The following is a 21,445-nucleotide window of genomic DNA, read 5'->3' as shown; positions in this document are numbered from 1 at the left end:
GTCCTGCAGTGAAAGAGCATGCTTCTAAATCCCATTTCCTGGACCTTCCAGAGTCTTGGAACTGAAAGAGCACATTTCTTGTAAATTACATTTCCAGCAAGTACCCCTAATAATTAAAGATTATGAAATGAATTTGCCATTGCTTCAATTAAAATCCATTCACAACTAATGCCTTCCTCTTTTCAAACGTTATTTATTTATTGAGGGTGGGGAAGGAAGGAACCATGCTCGGAGTCTCCAGAATTCCTCTGGATTTCTAACAGCCTCGGCTCTGCCTCGTTACAGGGAATAGGTCCCTGGAGAATGCAGGCTGATTGCAGTCTAATTTATGGCATTCATCAACATACGAATTAATGCTGGGGTCTCAGATATGAGATCTCTCTATTTCCCCCCTCCCCCTCCCTTGGCATCCACACTTCCTTCCCTCTAGTACTGCTTCTCTCTTTTGGTAGAGAAGGTTTTGCTTAGAAAACGGATGATTTGAGCAGTTCACCTGGATTTATGAGACCAAATTAAAGCCCAATGAAGCCAAGGAGGAACCAGTCCCTGTTTTGTATAAGCTTGGGAGCTGTATAAGCTCAATTGCCACATGCCTCAGTTTCCCCATCTGTAGCAGGGGGATGGTGTTCTGGCTTCTATCTATTAATGGGAAAATAAAAGTGCTTTTATGCTGCAGAACCCCGTGTGGATGTTTGCAGAAGGCTTTCTGTGTTTTACAATGGCTCACCCGTATTGTTCTTCGCTTTGACCTTGGAATGAGCCATACAAAAGAACGATCAAAGCCACTTACATTTCGGGCGCTTGTTGGACACTTGTTTAAGCAAGCCTAAAATTGCAAGGTCTTCCCTAGGTGGCAACTGTTAACCCATAGGGTGACAGGGAGCCCTGGGGCTTTTGACAGAGTGATAAATCAGAAGCAGCTGTGGATGGAGGCCCATGTGCTGCTCCCTGCCTAGAGGCTGATGCAGGCAGAACGCGACAGCAAAACAAATCTGAGGCCACAAAGTCAGACTGCAGCATGGCCTGGGGCAGGAGAGCAGTCTTTGCTGGCGTGGGGAGGTGATTGCTGTCTGCACCCTATACAAGCAACAGAAAAAGCAGGTGTTGTGTAGGATGGGAGATACAGACCTATAGGCCCATATAGATCTATGTATGGTGTCTGATGGCCAAGGTCCCTTGGTGAGCTATTAAAAACATTGGAGGACAATGAATGCCCTCCCAGCAATAACATGCTGGAGCCCAAGGGCTATGTCAGGAATTGCCAGGATTTGGACTCAATTATCCTTATGGGTCCCTTCCAACTTGGGATATTCTATGATTCTATGTCTCTTCTATGTATGGTTAACAGCCTACTAAACAAAATAGTGCCCTGTTCATGATGAATTTCAGTTTTACTCTTAATTTAGCTCTCTTCTGGGGTTTCAGCTCTTGTAAGGGAACATTCATTTGGTGGTATCAGGCAGACTGGAAAATACAACATGTAGTTACAAAATAAGGCAGAAGGGGTGCAATCCCACCTCCGGTTGCAGACGAACTGAAAGCTATTTCAGTACTTGTTAAATACACATTTTTGTCTTCTGCTGGGTCTGCTCCTGAGTTTGTTCTATCTCAAAGTCATCAGGTGTTTTGCTGCCACTGCCAATCACAGCTGCCTGCTGCTGACAAAGGAAACATTGCTGCTAGAGGTGGAGCACCACGGGGTGCTCCAGGCAATGTCCCTGCTGAGACTGCAGAGCTCAGTCCAGTCTGGAGCTCCGTCATGCTGCTGTCACTCAGTCTGGGGCTGCTGCATCTCATCTTGCGTGGCCTGAATGAGGAAATGGGGCACTGCCATCATCCCAACCTTTCTTCCAGAAGGCTGTGTTCACATTTTCCCTGGGTCCCAGGACCACATTCCTATAGCCAGTGGAAGATCTCATCATAACCCACTATTTGCACTCATTGCTTTGGAGCACAAGTTGGACTCAATGATCCTTATGTGTCCCTTTCAACTCAAGACATTCTATGATTTTATGTCCTGTGGTGCCCACTAGAAGACGAACACAGGTAAATCTACAGCCCCCTCCCTCCACCATCAGCTCCTGTAATGTGAGCATACCCAGCATCTACAGGGTACTGCACTGGGAAGCAGCAGGTCAGGGTTACGGAAGACGATGGGGAAAGGGCACCATCTGCAATGCAGAAGAGAGCACTGCATCACCTCTCAGATGCAGCAGCAGATTGATCAGAAGTCATGGAGGGTGTTTGTAACCTGCCTGGCATCCTGGCTGCAGTTCACCCCACTGAGATCTTTCTCCACGCTTAGAACGTGGGTCTGAAGGTCCCAGCACAGAAGCAGGTCCTGCTCTGGGAGGAGAACACGGGAGCAAAGACTTTGCAAGGGATGATGAAGCTGTGAGCAGAGTGAGAGAGGACATGGAAAATCCATTGCTCTTTCACCTTCTGTGATGGAGCCTGTCTGTTCTGCTGCCTCTGGGTATCAGATTTGCCCATAAATAGGTCCTACAAATATTTTCCAGCTATTTTTATCTGTGCTGTGGCCAAGCAGCACTTTTTGAGGCTGCAAAAAGCACACATATCTCACTCCTCCCACCTCATCTCCACCATCACCCCAGGTCTGTTACTTGGGAAATGTTTCTCTTTCCTTCGCGATCCTTTTCACATCAGGTATTTCTGTGAATATCCTCAGTCTCCAAGTCCAGTGGCATGTTCTAAGCTGGGGAAGTGCTGTAGAATAAGCAGAGCTGGCCGTGATACATTGCCACATGCAGTTAAAACCTCACTTTATTTACCAGAGACAGCAGATAGGGAAGCTCCTTCCCAGGCACTGCAATGGTATGTTCATTTTGGCATTTATTATTCAAATCTGGATGACTTCAGCTTTGGCAGCATGAATACCACAGCATTAAAAAAAAATTAAAAGGTATTTTTGTATAGAGATAAAGATAGCTTGTTCTGATTCATCTTGTAAAATCTGCTACTGCTCCGTGTTTGTTTGTTTGTTTCAAGCAGGTGGCAGCTTTGGTGGGGATGAGGGCTGGGTACTTTTTGGGCCATGGGTAGTGGGCATGGTGGTGATGAGTTGATGGTCGAAGAGGATGATCTCAGTGGTCTTTTCCAACCTTAATAGTTCCATGATTCTCTCTGTTGGCAGCCAGCTCAAGAAAGACACAACAGCATCATAGATGTGTCAGTGTGATTCTGCCCATATGGAAATAAAACATCATTCTATGACTGTGGTTGCAGTGAGAATAAGCCATAAAGTAAAAGTGCCATGGAAATAGCTGAAATAAACACTGAACATTCATCACAAGGCATAACATCTTTCTTGACCCTTTTACATGTTATTTGTTCCTGTTCCCAGGGGCCAAAACACCGCTCTTCTACATGAGATGTGTGTGTCATTGTGTATGTGTGTATCCCTAAATTTAATTTCTCCAATTGCATTAGGACAAGCAGCTAATTCTGAAATTCATTTTGCTCCCATAATCAACCCCTCTGCCAAATGGCATTTGGGTGGAATTGTGGAGATTGTGATTTTTATTTAGGGTGATTTATTGATATCATTAGTAATGTTCCCTAAGTGGAATCCACAGCAATCCTTTTAATCTTCCCACCGTCACCGTGAATGCAAACATTTTTTTTAATAACAGAGAGTTTGAAATATCAGGTTATTAAAGCCTCCACTTTTATATTTCTCCCTGCTCTCTCCCTCTGTAATGGGATGGAAATGATAATCATGAAATAAAGCCTCTCCTTCAGACGAGAGTGGCAGAGGGTGTAAAGTGAACAGTTAAGCATCTATTCTATCAATTTGAGCCAGTATGGGCCTTAGTGTAAATGAAAGAGGCCAACTTCACTTCCACTGCAAGGAAATAGAAGAGGAAGAGGGCTTGGGTTTTACTTTGAGCCCGATAATGACTTCAGTGCCTGCAGCAGACCTTGGAGAACTGTTCCATGATATCTGGGAAGCCTCAGGGGCTGCTCCCCGTCCCACTGCAGCTGTCACCACCTGTCTCCAGGGTTGGACATCCAACAGCTGATGGCTCGCTGTATCATGGTTGTTTTGCCCCATATGGCACAGGACAGAGCCTCTGCCTCAACCATCTGGGCCTCCAACCCAGCTTTACAGGTGTAGGATATTAAGAATCCCTCTGCTCTCTCTGCCCTCTCTATGCACACACCCTCATGCAAATAATTTGCCCCAGATCACTCTGCTCCATCCCCTCCTGGGCATGGGACAGTGACACCCAGAGCCCCAGGCAGCAGGCAGCACAGGGATGGCTCAGCCCAGCAGGATGCTCTCCCCTTCCCTTGGGTTGACGCTGGTGGTGCCATGGCAACTGGTGAACACACAGCTTCAGAGCAGCTGCAGTCCCTCAGGACCAATGGGAATACCCTGGGGTCACTCTCTCCCCCTGGGGACCCCACTGAATATTGTGTGTCCAAATGGGGAAAAGCCAGGCTGCACCACAGTGCCGCTGCAAGAGCTCAAAACTTGCCTAGCATTGAAGAGTTCTGTTAAAAATAAATAAATCTTGCCACATTTTTCCTCTTGGACATACAAGTCGCTGCGGTGTGCTCTATGTATGCTGCAAGGATGGGGCAGAAAACCATTTTCCTCCACATTTCCTTTGCTACTGGTGCTGGACAGTCTGTCCATCACCTACCTGAGCCCTGGGGATTCCATTGTAAGGGTGAGATGTTTCAATTTATTTACTTTCCTCCCATCCTAAAGGCAGCTGGCAGGGCTGCTGCTGGCTGCTGGCACAAGAAAAAAATGTGAGTCTTTTGCTATAATTCCTCAGAAGATCTGTTAGTCTGCATTCAGCCTAACACGGTGATTTCTTTGCCCTCAAAAGATCTATTTCTTACATGGGGAAACTGCACACACACAGAGAAAAGTAGATGTGAGAAATGGAGCTGTGATTTATTTTCCCCTCCAAATATAGCAAGACAACTTCCCCCTCTTTAAGGTTCCTTCTTCCTCCTTTAAATAAATCCCAAAGGAGCCAGCACCCCAGCAAAATCCCATTGCCAAAGTGGATAAAGGTGATGCACTCTGAACCAGTTTAAAACCAGCATCAAGGTGGCTCTTACCGGCTTTCACAGTGTGGGGAGAGCTCAATTCCTGCAAGCCGGGCATCCAAAACTTGGCTGAGCTGGGGCTCCGCAGGGAGCACTGCAGCCGGGGATGGGGTTGGGGTTGGGGATGGGGATGGGGATGGGGATGGGGATGGGATCGGCTGCCCTCCTCCCGGTAGCGCCCGCCATGTGATCCCGCCCGCCGGCAGCGCAGTGCCCGGAGCCCGGCATCGCTCAGCCCCGGCTGCGGGCGGGCGGCGGCGGGGCTCGGCCCCGGCCCGGGGGACACCGGGGCACCCCCAGCTGCCGCCGGCTCCGCGCCCACGCGTGCATCCGCGCCCACGCGCGCCCTCGGGCTGCTCGTCGCCGCGTCTTCTCCTCCAGCCGGGAGCCCGAGCCGAGCGCAGCGTTAGGGATTAACTCCGCCGAAGCACGGGGCCGCGCGGGACGGGGGCACCCACGCAGAGCTCGCAGGGAGCTCCGCAGGGAGCACGGCATTAAGCCAGGCGGGGCATCGCACAGCCGCTCCCTCGCAGAAGTCCTCAAGGTAAAAGCCGACGATTGGTGCCTTCCGGACAGCACAGGGCTCTGGGTTCTTGTTTTTAATTTTTTTTTTCCTTTTTTTTTTTCTTTTTTCCTTTTTTTTTTTTTTTTCCGGGATTTTGTTTTTAAAGGCATCGATTGGGAGATGCGGGCAGAAATTGCTGCTGCTGCTGGGGCCGGGAGCTGAGCACCTCCGGAGCAAACCAGGAGCAGCTGAACTTTGGCGCTGGGAAAGATTCATTTCTCCTCCGTAAACACTTTGGGGACGACCACAGCGCATCATCGCACACCCAGCGCTGCAGCACCCGGTGCTGGAGAGACACTGGGGGGTTCCTCTCTCACCAAGGACGGACACCTGTGTAAGGAGCTGGGGAAGGGCAATTCATCTTTCTTTTCCAGATGACTGCAAATACCGAAAGGATCGTGGCTCTCTGCTTTCCATCAGCAAGTGGCATTAGGGAGAGGCAGAGGAATGGAAATGATGTTGCTCCAATTCATCCCAGCATCTACTTTTTCCCAAGGGACTCCATGCCCATAGGGGTTTGCTGCATGCATGTCCAGCAGTGAGGACAGCAGTACCACAGATGCATCCCAACTGGATCATGTAAGAATTTGATACTGAGAAACCCACCCCAGTGAGACTTTCTCTGCCTGAAGTATATGGTTTGGTGTAAGCACAGCAATTTTTGCCTATTTCTCTCCCTTTTCCATCTCTTGGGCTTGGAGATCTCTGCCCTCATTGCAACTATGCTCATTTGCAACATCAGTGCCATCAAAGATTGGAGCACTTTCCTCTCTCAGATCCTCCCCAGCGTGAACAAGACCCTGAACTTGGTGCAGCAAGTGGAGGCCACTACCAGCTCAGTAGTGAGCGTCCTGCAGGACCCCGAGCAGGACAGCTACCTGGCCAACAGCCAGCCCATGAACTCCAGCAACTTCACGGCCGGCCTAGACCACTTGTTTCAGTACTCTTACTCCGACAATGACCAGCTGTACAAGGAGTACAAACCCCCTCCTCGCGACGCCATCCCTCTGCCCAAGGCTGTCCTCTACCTCCTCATGGCAGCCCTGGTGGTGGTGGCAGTGGCATACGCCATTGTTGGGCACCTCATCAAGGACCTCATTCATGACTTTATAGGTGAGTGTGGGCATCGTGTGCTCAAAAAGATCATGCAAACCATTTTCTTGGGTGTGGATGGATGTTAGACCAAGCCCTGACCCCTTCATGTTTTTGTGTGTGAATGTGACCCATGCACTGCGTTCTCTGTACTGAGCTGTAGATTGATCAGCTTTCCAGAGGAAATCCTTGGGCTTAGTCTCTTCCTAAAGAAGTGAGGCTTGTGAGTGCGTGTGCATGTATATAAATGTGTGTGTGTGCATACGTCTGTGCTGCCAAATGCTTTTAAAACCCATTTGCCAGCTTCATCTGAGCTTTGATTAAAGGTCTCTGAAACAAAAAGTTTCATGGCAACAGACACCTGAACACAGGGTAGCAACCCAACAAGAGAACCTGCATTATCAGCTTAGCTCCTTATTGTCATAGAATCATTGAATCATTGGAGTTGGAAAGGACCCTCAAAGGTCATCTAGTCCAACTCCCCAGTTATTAGACACAAGCAAACCTCCTAGGAAATACAGCTCAGCCACCTTGCTGCCCTACATGGCACCCAGCACAGCAATCACGACCTCTGAGGCTGCTGCGACAACTCTGTGAGATGACAGTACAGAGAGTGAATATTGCTGTGAGACGTGACCTCCCAGCTGCTTCACATCCTCCTGTTGCTGATACATGAGGTCCCTTGGCATTAGCCACATGAGTTGGACACTGCTGGCTGCTGCCACTGTGGGAAGGCAGCTGCACTTGGCTGGTTGTGGTGAGCCCTCACCAATACTCTTGGGTTTTGCTGCTGAGGGCTGCCCTCATCCCAGCTGGGGGAACAGAAACAGCCTTCAAGTGTTAAATCTAACACTTAATCATCAGCTTGCTGAGGTTGTAATGTTTTTTCACTCTGGTGCTCATCTTACATTGCACTGCCTTCCCAGCAGAAGTGGGCAGCAGGGGCAGCACCTATAAATACACACACTGCTGCCCCAGGTCTGGGTCAGCCCAGCACCCTATGTGCTGGCCCCACAAGTTGAACTCTGTTGAACTCTGTCCTCCGCAAAGCCCTTTGCAGAGGGATTTCCTTTGGATGCTCCAGGGCCATCCCAGAGCTGGGTGGGCACAGAGACACACGTTGCGTCTCTCCAGGATCAGCCCTTCTCAGGTTGGATGATCCCCTCCTTCCGAGCTCAACTCCAACCTGTACAGAGAGGGCTGCATTCCAATGAGTGTGCTCCAAATGACTCCAGGGACAGGGCAGAAGGACTGGGGCAGTAAATAAGAAGCTGCTCTATTAGCTGCTCAAACACAATGACCGGATTTATAAGCTCAGCAGCGGCTCAAACCTCCGCTATCAGCGTTTCTGTGCTAATCATATTTAGAAGGATACAGAGACAGATGGAAATAAGATGCCAAAGGGCTGGAGCCTGTTTCAGAGAGATTAAAGTATGAATAGTTAATCACTGCTTTAAACATTCCCTCAGCGACGGCGGAGAGGATTTTGACTCCCCAATACCTGCCTGTAGGGCACAGCTCACAGGGACTGCGCACAGCGGGCGCTGAGGTTTGGGTTGGCCAAGGGGCTCACTGCTCCTTTCCCATGCTGAATCCGAATGGGCAGTTGAGCCCTTTGCAGCTGCTTTTTAAGAACTCAGTGAGAGCTTGGGCCTGGTGGGCAGGCAGCCCCAAGGGGGAAGTGATGCTCTTCCCATAATCCTGGCCAACAGAGTGCCCACGGAGGATAAGCACGGGGCAAGACCCCTGCAAGGGCAACAACAGCCCCAGCAGCTGGGGGTTCTTCCAAGAATCCACACCAAGTAAGGATGGAGGTGAGCGCCTCAAGGTGGGAGGAAGGCTGCATGCTGGGTGAGGATCAGAGCCGGCTAAGACAAATTGGAATGAAGTGTTCAGAAAGCAGCTTAACTCGGAGCGCTGCTGGAGACAGCAGGTGCTGCCTTGGCAGATGAGCAGCCTGTCACCAACGTAGGAAGTGCCTAATTACTGCAATCCTAGGGAATCAGCCTGCCCTTCCTCCTCCCTCCCCAGTTCACTGCAAATTGCCCTTATTTAAGCACAAAGTAAAAGAAAGAGGGGAAAAAAAGGGGTTAGGAATGAAATATAAGAAAAGTTTGACTGAAAACAAAGCAGTTGCCATGGGGATGTGTGGTGTGGGTGATGCCCAGGGAATGCACCGGGCTGTCTGCAAAGGATCCACGTGGGAAGGAGCTGTTGTCTGCATGGGAGCTGATGCTTCACAGTGTCCCCGGGTCAGCCCAGGTCTCCTCACATCACTGATCCACAGTGCCCTTCCCCATATCCTCCCTTGGAACAGTCCCATGCAGGGCAGGCTCTGGTGGGACAGAGCTGGGTGCTGGCTCTGGGGCTGCTCAAAGCTCCGATCTGTCCTTGCAGTGGGGTTTTTCTTCTCTTCGCCCTTTCACCCCGTTGGCTGTATTATTATTTTTCAGCCTTATCTCCATCCACCACATTTTGGGTTTCTTTCAAGGAGCCATCGTCTCCTTGAACAAAGAAACTGTGCATGAATGTATTGCTGAAAATAGCTGCTGGGTGATCCTGCAGGGAGCTGGGATCTGCTTTAATTGCTCCCACGCAGAACTGCAGGGCCTTTGGATGCTGCATCCCATGGCTGTGTCGGGAGGCAGAGACTGCAAATGGTGTCAGCCCCATCAGAGAGGACTCATGCCTCCTTTTCAGGATCTGCTTTGCAGATGATTCATTTGCCTATCAAGGTTGTTGGAAAAGAATAGACCATGTCAGGCTCCCCTCTGTGTCCCCATCTCAGTTGCTGACCTCCCCCCCGCCTCAGTTTCCCTTTGGGGCTGGCTGTGCTGATGCAGAGAAGCCCTTTGAAGTGGAAAAATCTGGGAGATATCTGCAGACCTGTGGGTCAGGACCTGCTTCACACGAAGTGCTTCTGCTCCTGCTGCTGGAACAAGGGCTTTTTTAGCAGCCCTTTTCACACCTGGCTCCATTTGAAGCAAATAAAGCACGAGCACGAGGGTGGCTGTTCATCTAACACATTTCCCCTTCCGCTGCTTGTTGCCAGCTCTGCAGGGAGTGTGAACATCTCGCTCACTGGGCTGCATTTAAATCCCAGCTCTTCACTGCTCCCTCTTCCCCTCTCATGACCGCAATTCTCACTCCTGAAGACAAATCCCTGCTCTATCGAGGTTGCAACCAGATCAGTTTTCCTGGCAGTTGGGCTCTTCTTTGCTCCAAAACAAGATTTAATTCTCCTCTTGGTAGCAGTTGTGTCCTTTTTATGTTGCTTATGTGCCTGCCTGTCAGATTTACTAGATGGAAAGAGAAATACCCATCATGATGCTAAGGGCTTTATCTGCTTTCAGCTGGTAACTACTGTTCCTCTTCTCCTGGCTGCTCTCACCTCCATTAGCTGGTTACAAATATTCCTGCAGCATTTGGCACTGGAGGTTTCTAGCTCGTGCTTCAGTATGATGTGAGGTTCAGCACCCTATACCCATCCCTATCCTCATCCATATCCATCCCTATCCCCATCCCATCCCAATTCCATTCCATCCCTATCCCATCCTCATCCCCATCCCCATCCCATCCCATCCCATCCCATCCCATCCCATCCCATCCCATCCCATCCCATCCCATCCCATCCCATCCCATCCCCATCCCCATCCCCATCCCCATCCCCACCGCATCCCCATCCCCATCCCCTTCCTCATCCTCGTCTCCATCCCCTGCAAAATTTCTCCCTCATCAGAGAAAGTTATCATTGCAGGGGGGCCAAAGACATTCATTCCGTCCCCTCCCTGGTCCCTGCTTAAGGGACATCCTGGGGGACCCCATTTTCTCCCCTGCTGTGATTCAATCCCCACATCCCATCCCAGAGCAGACAACCACTGCCAAGGATGCACGATGGCAGGGGATAAGGGCATCAACATCTTAATGGCTGTATCTTTATGGACCTGCTGGCAGGAAATCCTCTGCTGGTTCCATGTGGGGCCTCACTGCCCTCCATGCCTCTCTTCATCCACATACAGCACCACGCTGCAATTACAGGCCATAAATGGCCACAAATAATGTGTAATTGCGTAATTACTTCACTCCTTACTAACACAGTCAAATCATAAAGGCATCGCAGTAAATACCCTCTAATGACAACCTAATTACATCTTCCTGCAGATTACCAGGTAATTAGATCCAGCAGGCTCCAGCAATAATTCCCAGGGAAACAGTAGTTGGGATTAGCGCACACAATCCAGTCCACACACACTCGAGAAGCAGCCAGCAGCCGCCCCTCACAACCAGGCAATATCCTCCTAGATGTGACATTTTCTCAAGGAAATGGCTTTTGCTGAGCCCTCCAGTGCTCTCCCCAAAGATCAATTTCTGCACTTCTTCCTTTACTGCTGCCTTGCCATGTCGTCCTCTTCCTTCTCCAAGCACATATCCCCAAGGGCTCTCCACCTGGCCACCAATAGTCACCTCCCCTTGCTCAGAGATGTTATCTCCTCTTCCCATTGCTTTGTGCCCTCTGCAACTCTTATCCAACCACTCCTGGGATGTGGAATCGAAGAACCATAGAATATCCCAAGTTGGAATGGACCCATAAGGATCATTGAGTCCAACTCCTAGGTTGATATATGAAGACCCATCGCCCATATTTCCACATCTTCCAGGTTATTCCCCCTTTTCCCAACCAGACCATCTCCCATGGGAGTTTTAGCGCTGACGTCAAGGAAAAAGCCAGCCGAGGGCTCTAATAGTATTTGTAGGGGTGATCTCGTTATTGCCTTCTGATTCCTCATCACACCAAGACGTTGCATGAGGAGTACCACCAGCCTGGGTGCCTATGGGCACCATGCCCTTCGGGGTGGCACGGCCATCTGGTTCAGCCTGGAGAGAAAAGTTAAATAATTGCATTGCAACAGGCAAATTGGACTCTTGATCCTAATGTGTCCCTTCCAGTTTGGGATATTCTATGACTTTATGATTCTATGATAACTGCATCAAATTGATATCTTCCAGGAGACTTTTCCATTTTTCCCTGCATGGCAGTGACACAGTTGGTCCTCTTTCACCTCCACTTGGTCAGGTCAGGCACTGCAGACCAAAACCCACCCTAGAGAGGGTTCCTGTGCTACTTGAAGAGGTTTCCACTGCCTCCAGCCCCAGGAACAACTCTCCTCTCACCTGGATTTCCCTATCTCATTTTTTTCTCATTGCTTTTCTCACTTTTCATTCCCAACTCCCCAGAACAGCCCAAGGAGGGTTCCAAGCTCCACATGGCTGCAGTGCATTCTCACAGCGGATGTATCCCCAGGCACCAACTCAGGCCATTTTTCTTTATTCCAGCAGCAGATGCATTGGGATTTCACACAGTTACTTAATCGTCCCCTCCGTTCCTGACAGCAAAAAGCCGTGGCACAGAACACATTGCTTGCCTGTGCTGGAGAGCCCAGATGCACGCCTCGCTTCGGAGACACTTAATTTTAATTTTCAGGATTAGCAGCATGATTTCATTTGCCTGAGCCAGGAGGGCCTCCAAAAGGCAGCAGCCTGAGAAATGGGAAAAAGAAGAGGGAAAAGCACAGGCTGTAACACAGCACTGTGGTGATGGGATGGAGTGGTGGGAATGGGACAGGGATGGGGACAGGGATAGAGAGGGCAAGGGATGCTCCTGGGTCCTCATATTCAGAGCTCAAGATTCAATGGAGGATGGGAATGGAGAATTTTCCTCCTGGGTTTTGGATCTGGGAACATCCAGAGATAACTGTATTTTTTCCTCCTTCACTCCCAGATTGGATCTTCGGCCCCAACCCAGATGACAACAGCAACAAAAGCGACGTCAACTGCATCACCAGCAGTGTCAATGAGATGAGCGAGATGCCCGAGGTGCTGCGCCATCATGACCGCCAGCCCCAGGATGTGGTCATCGCCATCAGCGAGACCTGCCACCTGCCACAGCAGACGTGAGCAGTGTGATGGGATGGGCACGGCGGGGAAGGACCAGGGGAAGTCTCCTTGTTCGCCTCTACCGCCGACAGAGGACTGTCTGCTGCTGAGCAACTGGCGATGCAGGGGTGGGGGCAAAGGGAAAGGGGCTGCAGGATGAGAGGAGCCTGCAGGGCAGAGCCCTCCAGGCTCTAAGGACATTACCAGGGCCACGGGATTGTCTGTCCTACGGGTCATCAGCTTCCTTGTTTACCCCGTGAATAGCAAAAAAAGCAAATGGAGAAATACAGCGAGCAGAGGCAAGGTGGAGAGAAGGGTGGTCCTTTGGCGTGCGGCTGTCCTGCATCATGGGAATGGGGCAGTGGGAAGGGCAAAATGGGGAGACAAGATGTACAACAAATACTTGTGCCTACAAACCTCTTCCAGCATACCCATGCAGTTAGAGAGATGATGCTGGAGGAGGGGCAGGGACCCACCAGCAGTGAATGCAGCTCTTTGGGTTCCCATTTAGCTGCATCCCTGGCTCATCCCCTTTGGGTTCCCTTTGTCACCTCCAACCTGGGTGACTCCCTGAGAGTGTGCTGGGGTCACCACAGCCACACGTGTGATGTTTGAAGCCAGAATCCACGATTTCTCTGCACAGCACAGCTCTCTACATATTTTCCAAATTCAAAAAAGGCCAGAGGGGCTGATCCTGAGCAGAGTCAATTGACCCAGCCCCAGTTAGCCACAGCAGGGGTTGAAGCATCATCTGCCTCCCAAAAGTATGGGGCTGTGGTTGTCAAGGGAAGTGGTGCTGTAATGGGGGATGCCAGGGGAGATGGGGAGCAGTTCTGTATGGGCGTACGGAGCCAGAGGATGACGTGAGTCCCCATTAATTCCCTGTGTATATGTGTGTATATGTGTATATGTGTGTGTGTCCCTGCCTGGCGAGGTGGGGGCACTTCTGCTGATCCCACCACTGAGGCTGCACTGTCACAGCTCTGGCCCACTGCACTGAGCTGGAGGAATGCTTTGTTTGGGGGGCCAGGGGCGATGCCTGCAATTTTGGAGCCTTGGAGCAGGGTTGCGGCGATGGAACTGGGGAAACTTGGGAAGATCTCAGTTCCTGGGGGGCAGAAGCTTTCCTGGGAGTTGCAGGTCTCCTCATTGCCCTGCCTTCTCAGCACCTGGGGCTGAGCATCGGGTTCTCCAGGGCTCTCAGCGACAGTGTCCCTCTGTCACCCGCTGTCCTGGAAGGAACACGGCTCCCTCCTGTGGCCGCTCTTCCCGGGCCTCTTGCAGCCGGGACCCCTCCGCGTGCGAACGTCGCAGGGTGGTGGGACGTGGCCGAGACCCCAGAATGTGGCAGGAGAGAAAAAGGAAGGGCTCGTCCTGCAGAGTGGCACAACTGCAAAGCGGTACTGCAAGAGCATGGAGCACGAACTGCCACATCGTCAACAACCGATGGCAGGAGGGATGTGCAGAGCTCTGCAGCTCCCGATGATGCCATGGCTGATCCACTGAGCCCCCATGTATGCAGGTTTGGTGAAGCACAGATCCCCTCCAGGTGCTGAAGGGGTGCACCTAGAGCAGCCTGGAGCTGTGCAAGGCTTTTGGCTGAAAACAGTTCCCCAAGAAAGCAGTGCTTTTTTCAATCCAGCCTCCCTAGAGGCTGGGAAGGGCCTCAGCATAGCTCCCTAAGTCCTGCTTTCCTCCCATAAGCGCCTTAGGGTGCAGGGTGAGAGGTGCCAGCACTTTTTATAGCAGCTGTAATCCACACTGCTCTTCTTGCCTGAAGCACAGCCTTACAAGTGGGAGGTTCCCAAACTCGGAATGGCCTCAAACCCCCATGGTTCCCAATAGAGAGATGTGCAGAGGATGAGCAAAATACCTAGGGGGACACATGAGGAGCTGGCTGAGGGTGGTGGGTTTCTTCCTTCCTAATACCTCCTGTAATCAGAGGGAAACTCTTGGCAGGGGAACTGTGTCCTTTCCCACGAGCTTTAGGTGCTGGTGGAGCTCCACACTTCACATCTGGATTTAACACCAAGACCTGAGCTTTGGTATTTTATTTGGGCAAAATCAGCCACCAGTCCCAAACTGCCACTGCGGGACGTGGGAATGCAGTTATGCTGTGGTCATCTGTGGGCTCCTCACTGCGTGCCTCATGCCAGCACTGCAAGGGCAGCTGGGCTCAGGTCCTGGGGATGAAGGACATGAAACAGCGCAGCAAGAGGCTCCAAGTGGTGCTAAAGAGTGACTGGGAGAAGTGTATCAGTGGGCCCATGCCTGGGGACATGTCCGGACTCACCATGAGAGGTGGCCATGCAGGGCAGGGATATGGGCTGTGGGTGACTTGACACCCCAATTTTCCTGGATATGGCACAGATCAATCCTTCCCCAGCCCCAGCTACCACACTATCTCTCTCATAAGCAACTCAGTTCTTCTCTCCAGCCAAAAGACCCCGGGCTGGGGCCTGTCAGCAGCACCCAATGCGTTTTAACCTTTGGCTATTTCTGAGACTTTGTGCTGCTCATGATGATGCCCTTTTCTCCAGCTCCCAGGGCAGCATGGGAAATCCTGCCAGTGGCTGTGCAGAGCTCGCTGTGCCAATTTTTCCCTGCTGACAATCCAGTCCTTATCTCCCACGGCCTCTTTGCAAAGTGTTTACTGTAATTTTCCCTCCAAACACCCCATGGAAAAAACAACAGAGGGGTTCTGTGAGGTCAGGCTGGGCTAAGACGATAAAAGCAGATTAATTTTTCAGAAGAGTGATTCTGATTTCTCCTCCTCCCCACCTCAAGAGAGACCTGAGCAGGGCTGGTGGGCAGAAGACAGCGACAGGGTGATCCCCAGTGGGGTGAGCAGCAGTGTCACGCCTACGATGCCACAGAGTGAGGTGTCCCCAGGAACACAGGGGGACATTTCCTAGACAATACGTCACAGAGGAGAATAAGGTGGCATATTTGGTGTGTAACCCTCAGAGGGGCAAAACGGTAGCAGCAAGCATGGGGACTGTGAAGGTGAACATAGGATCTGGCAGCGGGCTCTCCCCCTCCCTGGGAAAAGGTGGTTGGATAGGAGCTGTTATATGGCTGCAGCCCTCCAGGGACAGGCCCTTTCAGGGCATGCAGGGAGGGGAGAGCCCATGGGACTTTCCAATAGCTCCCCTTGCCAGTTATTAAAGTGTTTTACTGCCTCATTAATACGACCTAATCTCTGTGTATATCTAAGAGGAAGAATTGGCAGGCAGTGTTGTTGTAACAGCAGTGGGCGTTTTCTGGCACTGCTCAGCTGCTTTATCTGCTTGTTTTCCTGCCCATTCCCAGCACCCAACAGCTCTGTGACACAGCAGGGGCAGCAGCTTTGCACCCACTGCTAACCCTAAACTATCCACCAGCAGACAGACATCCCCCAGGGCATTTCCCCAGGAAAGCTCTGGGACACAACAGCTCTCATTTCTCCAGATCCAGCTCCAAGGTCTGGATTTGAGGGGATGTCCTGTTCTGGGGACATAGAACCATAGAATGGTTGGGTTGGAAGGGACCTTAAAACCCATCTGGTCCCAGCCCCTTGCTGTGGGCTGGTTGTCCTCTATCAGATCAGGCTGCCCGGGGCCTCATCCTGCCTGGCCTTGAGCACCTCCAGGGATGGAACACCCACAGCTTCTTTGGGCAAACTACAGGGACAGAAAAGCTGGGCTGAAGAATGGGCTGGACATTTTACTTCTATGGGTTTTCTCCTTTTTGTTTTATTTTTTACCTAAACCTAGCAGTACATGGGGAAACCCTTCCCCATCCTGCTGTCTTCAGCGTCTGCCTCGAGAGCTCAGGGTTGAGCAGATGCCAAAGTCCGTGGATCATAGAATCATTTGAGTTGGATAGGTCTCTTAAAGGTCATCTGGTCCAACTCCCCTGCAATGAACAGGAACACTTACAGCTCGACCAGGTGCTCAGAGCCTGATCCAGCCTGAGCTTGAATGCCTTCAGGGGTAGGGCATCCACCACCTCTCTGAGCAACCTGTACCAGTGCTTCTCTGTCCTATTGTAAGAAACTTTTTCCTTATATCCAGTCTTAATCTCCTCTGTTTTAGTTGAAAACTTCCTCTTATCCTATCACAACATACCTTGCTAAAGAGTCTGGATCAGTGGCTCATGCTCACATGAGACAGGCTATTGTTCTCAGAGGTGGCAGCTCCAGCTCTCTTCTGCCCCTAAACCTCTGCAGACCCAACAAAGCACCGACAGCGTGGCCTTGGAGAAAAGTTACCATTTATTAAGCCACAGCGATTGTTGCCAACAGCAATTTTAGCAGCACTGGAGGACTTACCCTATCCCCCTGGGGACTCTCATGCAGAGCTAGAAGCGAAGCCTTGGGGTCATGGTGGCCATGCATAGAGCCATGAGCTGCTGGCAGGCAGATGGGATGGGGCGGATTTGGGATGCTCCCAACTCCTCAGCAGATGCTACCTCCCATGATTTGGACACTGTCCTGCTCTTGCCCACTAATGCAGGGAAGTGCATGTGCAGCCACGGTGCACCCAATCGCCCTCCTGGCCACGTCCATCTCACCTTGCAGCTGCTCCAGGAAGGAATTGGTTTCCCACTAGCTCCAGGGATGATGGACCAAATTCCACCACTCCAACAAGGGCAGAGGCAGGATTCAGCTCTCCATGTGTGTGGAAGAACCCTTCCTTGAAGCTGTGGAATGCCACTGTCCTTCCTGCAACATCTCAAGAAGGGCACAGATGCTGCCCAAGTGAGTGTACAGCTCAGTGCAAGCCATGCTCTGCAAGCTGGGGGTGCTGGGTACAGAGGGGGCAGGCAGTCAAAGGCACAGTGGGAAGCCAAGGCTCAGAGGGCACACAGGACATCTCCAGGCTGCAGATCCACACCAGCAGAGGAGCCACATGTCTTGGGCCACTCCACCATACAAGGCTTGGTCACATGGTGGGACAGTCCTCAAACAAACCCAGGGAACTTAGAGCTCCATGTCCCACTGAGTGGCTTCACAGAGGCATCTCAACCACCTTCACCTCCAGGAAGGGCTTTCAACACTGACCACCAACCGAGCCCCAGCTCCTCCCAGTTCCATTTACCCTTGGTGGGCACTGCTTGGAAAAATACAACGGAAGTGCTGAGTTGGGATGCCCAGCCCATGGCCCTGCCCCATGGCTCACACTGCACATGCTGGTGCCACCAAATGGGATGTGTAGGAGTGGCTCCCATTCCCAACCACACCACAATCCTGAGCAGAGTCCAATGAAGCAGAGCGGGCAGTGCGGGGAGCACAGAGCCACGGGCTACAAGAACGTCACATCGTCCTGGGACTGCAGCCAGAGCCAGTGGGCATCGTACTCCAGATGCAGTTCGCTGTTGAGTTTGCAGTTCTCCAAGTTGGCCTCAGCTTTCCGAACCTTCCCACCCACATTCCCCTTCTCCAGCCTTTCCCCAGGCCCCGATTTGGGCTCTTTGCCCGAGTAGCCATTGGCCACCTGGGGCTCCTTAGCAAAGCGCTGCAGGTCTGGGCAACTCCGATTCGGGCTGAGGTCTGTGTGGTGCCACTCATGCTCTGCTCTGCCCTTCTCCTGCTTCGTGAAACCCCTCTCGGGGTCCAGCCTGCCCCAGTCCTGCTCAGCCTTTCCCAGCGCTCTGGGGAGCTCGGTGGCATTTTGGGAATACTCATCCATGTCGTCAGCCAACGTATCCAGATAGCTGCCGATGGAGATGCTGTCCAGCTTGTCGGGGGGATCCTGCAGGCTGTCCCAGCTGCCCCGCCGCGAGGCCGTCTGGCTGCCCGCCAGGCTGTACTGGCTGCTGGCCAGGCTGCTGCAGCGGCTGGTCAGTGTGCTCTTCTCCTCCAGCAGCCATTTCACTGCCTCGATGCCCTCGTTGACTGCCACCAGCTGCTGTAGGATCTTCACGTCCACCGCGCGTAGGTATGCCTGGTGGGGAGACAGAGAGCGTGGCTCAGTGAGATGGCTGTGCTGTGCCCTCCATCCCTGAAGGACCCCAAGTGCCAGCTGTATGAAGAAGGGTAAGACCTGGGGACATGCTGCCCACCTCCAACTCCAGGTTCCCACTGGAAACCGCGTGTCCCCTTCCAGGAGTGCTATCTGAGACTTGCAGACAACACCATCAGGGACTTTCAGCATTCACACAGCCATCCCCATCCACGGCCACCCCCACAGGAACAGGAACAAGGGGATAGTTGCAGGCACTGGGTCCAGATCTGAGCCCAGATATACCCCTAGACCCTGGTGGCATCGAGCAGGGATGCAGTAGGACAACCCCCAGGGTAAGGACCAGTCCCACCTCTGTAGTGTGGGCACTTCCCAAGTGATTCCAGATCTCCTCCCATGCATTCACTTTCCCCCATAAGACAAATGAGGGCTCTGATCCTGGTGGACACATCATGGAAGTCTTTGGAGCCCAAGATCCCAGTCACTCTCAAAGCTCCCAGACTTTCTAGAAGGTGAGAAAAAAGAGTGGTGGCACAAAGTGCCTGCCCATCCTGCTCTTTGCTTGAGCCCATCCTGGAGCAACCCTGGACAGGGGCTGGGGTCCCCATCAGCACTCCCTCCCTGCTCAGCCAGTTCCTGCCCTGCAAGGCCAAGAGAAGCTCTCTGCAGAACCGCAGCTGCTGCACAAACATCTGTTTTCCTAATGGAAAGCTCAGCGTGCCAAGACATTCCTGTCTGTATGATGCTCGCCGCTGAAAGCCACTGGATTTCCCCTGCACAGGAGGAAAATATTTCACCAGGAAAGGGAACAAAAGGGCAGTGGGAAGAGAGAGAAAGAAATACACAGTGGGACAGGTACAGGTGAGGGGAGATGAAGGGACAGCTCGTGGGCTGCTGTGTGCACCATATCTCCAAACACAACCCGAGCTGCATGCAGCACTCATGCTTTGGGAGCTCACAGGATGCAGCCCTGAGCATCACTCTAGCCGAGCCCAATGGGAAACCGCAGCATCCCCTCAACAGGTCTCCAGGGAGCCCCATCTGCATCTCACAGCTGGCACCAGGACAAGGCCACTGGGAGGAGGATGGAGCCTGGGAAAGTTATGTCAAGGTCTCAGCACGGGATGCCTCTCCAGTCAGAGGGTGCAGAGAAAATGGGCAGACACTTGCAGGGATCTGAAAACAAGCCTCCTTGACCCTCCTCAAAGCCACCAGGCTGGACTGAAAAAAAAAGAAGAGATGGGAGAGCTGCTGACAGCCCAGATTGGGGTAGCAGCCAGCTCTGAGCTGCAGAAACTTCCTTTCTAGGCAAGTTATTTCACAAACTGCTCCAGCAGGCTTCTCCACACGCTCCAATGAAACATTGGCCCTGGCATGGAGGAAGTCTGGGACCTCCTGACATTGTCTCCAGGCCCGGAGCAGTGCCATTTTTCCCCATCTCACAGAGTGGTGCTGCCAGAGGGCAGGGAAGGAGCAAGGCTCTGGGATCAGATGTTAGGGCTTGGGTGCCAATGGGAACACATTCCCCGCTTTTGGTTCCCTTTGCTGAAAAGTGTCATTTGCACATCTCCTCCCCACAAAGCATCCTTCCCAGGATCTTTCTCACGGAGACCCACCAGGGCTCCCTGCTCTCAGGGCACTGCATCATGCCTCAGTTTCCCTGTTCCATCCCATCCTCCCAGCGCTGCAGTCTCCTCTCCCTGCTCAGCACCCAAGAAACCCATTGGCACTTTTTTCCCTAGGAGACTGGCAGTTTTGGGGTAACAGGGTAAAAAATGAGCCAAAGTGTCGAGGGACAAAGCTGTAATCGGGATTTCCACCTTCACAACACCTCTGCCCATGCCCTCCATCCTCGCTCAGTCCCCAAGGGCAACTAAAGGCTCTTTGCCCTGCACGGGGGCAGAATCCACTCCCCCGCCCCATTCATGCTTTCTTCTTCCCGCAGAGAGGAATTTGCCCCGGGGACACCATATCCTCCCTCGGTCAGGGAAAGCGAGTGGGAACGCGCCGTCCCCTCCCCGCGCCGCCCACGCGGGGCGAAGTGCCGCTGCGGGAACGGGGCTGCGCGGAGCCGGGTGCGGTGCTGTGCCACACTTCGGGTCCTAATGGCATTTTAGCCCCAACATTCGGCGGTCATTTAAAGTCAGGGCCCAAAGGTGCGGGGCAGGCGGCCTTCCTCCTCCTCTCCCTCCTCCTCCTCCCAGCAGCCCGAGCTCCACACCTTCCTTCCGCGGTCAGGAGTGCGGCCGGGAAGCGGGGATGGAGTCGACACGGGGACAACCAACGGCCAAGGACGGGCACCCATCTCACCGCCCCGCGGCAGCGCTCCCGCAGCTGCAGTGGGGCCGTTTCCCTATGGAAACGCCGCGTTCGGTGCCCGTGCGTGGGAGCGGAGAATCCCGCGGCTCCCGGGGGCGAGCGGCAAAGCGGAGGTCCGCTGCCTCAGTGCACGGCGAGCCCCGGGACAGCCCCGTGCCCCCAGCCCCGGCACGCTCCGGGCCCCGGCACTCACCAGCTCCAAGCGGAGCGCACGGAGGCGATCGGCGATCTGCGGACGGGCGCCGCGAACCGGAGCCGGCAGCGGGGACGGCGGGGCGGGGGCGGGCTCGGCGCGGAGCCCCCGCAGCAGCCCGGCGGGCGGCCGGCGGCCCACCTTGCCCGCCAGCTCCCGCAGGTCCGCGGGCAGCGCATCCCCACCGCCCTCCATGCGGGTGGGGCGGCGGCGGCACCGCGCGGGGCGGAGGCGGCGGCGCTGTCACCCCGGCCACGCCCCCTGCGCTTCGGCCACGCCCCCGTACCGACCACCCTCCCGGCCCCGCCC

At 52.9% G+C, this 21,445-nt stretch overlaps 2 protein-coding genes across 2 annotated transcripts; one reads left to right on the top strand and one right to left on the bottom strand.

Annotated features, from left to right (window-relative positions):
- The first annotated feature begins 5,208 nt into the window (after positions 1–5,208).
- LOC104912462 (uncharacterized) lies at positions 5,209–12,993 on the top strand. Its single transcript, XM_085231340.1, has 3 exons — positions 5,209–5,632; positions 5,760–6,766; positions 12,525–12,993. Exons 2-3 carry the CDS (start codon positions 6,289–6,291, stop codon positions 12,698–12,700), a joined length of 654 nt encoding a protein of 217 aa, XP_085087466.1. The 5' UTR covers positions 5,209–5,632; positions 5,760–6,288; the 3' UTR covers positions 12,701–12,993.
- A 3,923-nt stretch (positions 12,994–16,916) lies between these two features.
- On the bottom strand, positions 16,917–21,411 carry LURAP1 (leucine rich adaptor protein 1). Its single transcript, XM_085231339.1, has 2 exons — positions 21,137–21,411; positions 16,917–18,606 (listed from the first exon to the last, which is right to left on the bottom strand). The coding sequence occupies exons 1-2, from the start codon at positions 21,329–21,331 to the stop codon at positions 17,965–17,967; spliced, it is 837 nt and encodes a 278-aa protein (XP_085087465.1). The 5' UTR covers positions 21,332–21,411; the 3' UTR covers positions 16,917–17,964.
- Between the last annotated feature and the right edge of the window lie 34 nt (positions 21,412–21,445).

Source organism: Meleagris gallopavo, chromosome 10, assembly GCF_905368555.1.
Source record: "Meleagris gallopavo chromosome 10, MGAL_WU_HG_1.1, whole genome shotgun sequence".
In the NCBI taxonomy this organism is placed as follows: domain Eukaryota; kingdom Metazoa; phylum Chordata; class Aves; order Galliformes; family Phasianidae; genus Meleagris; species Meleagris gallopavo.
The sequence above is the reverse complement of the archived record's forward strand: the minus strand, read 5'-3'. Positions and strand labels throughout refer to the sequence as shown.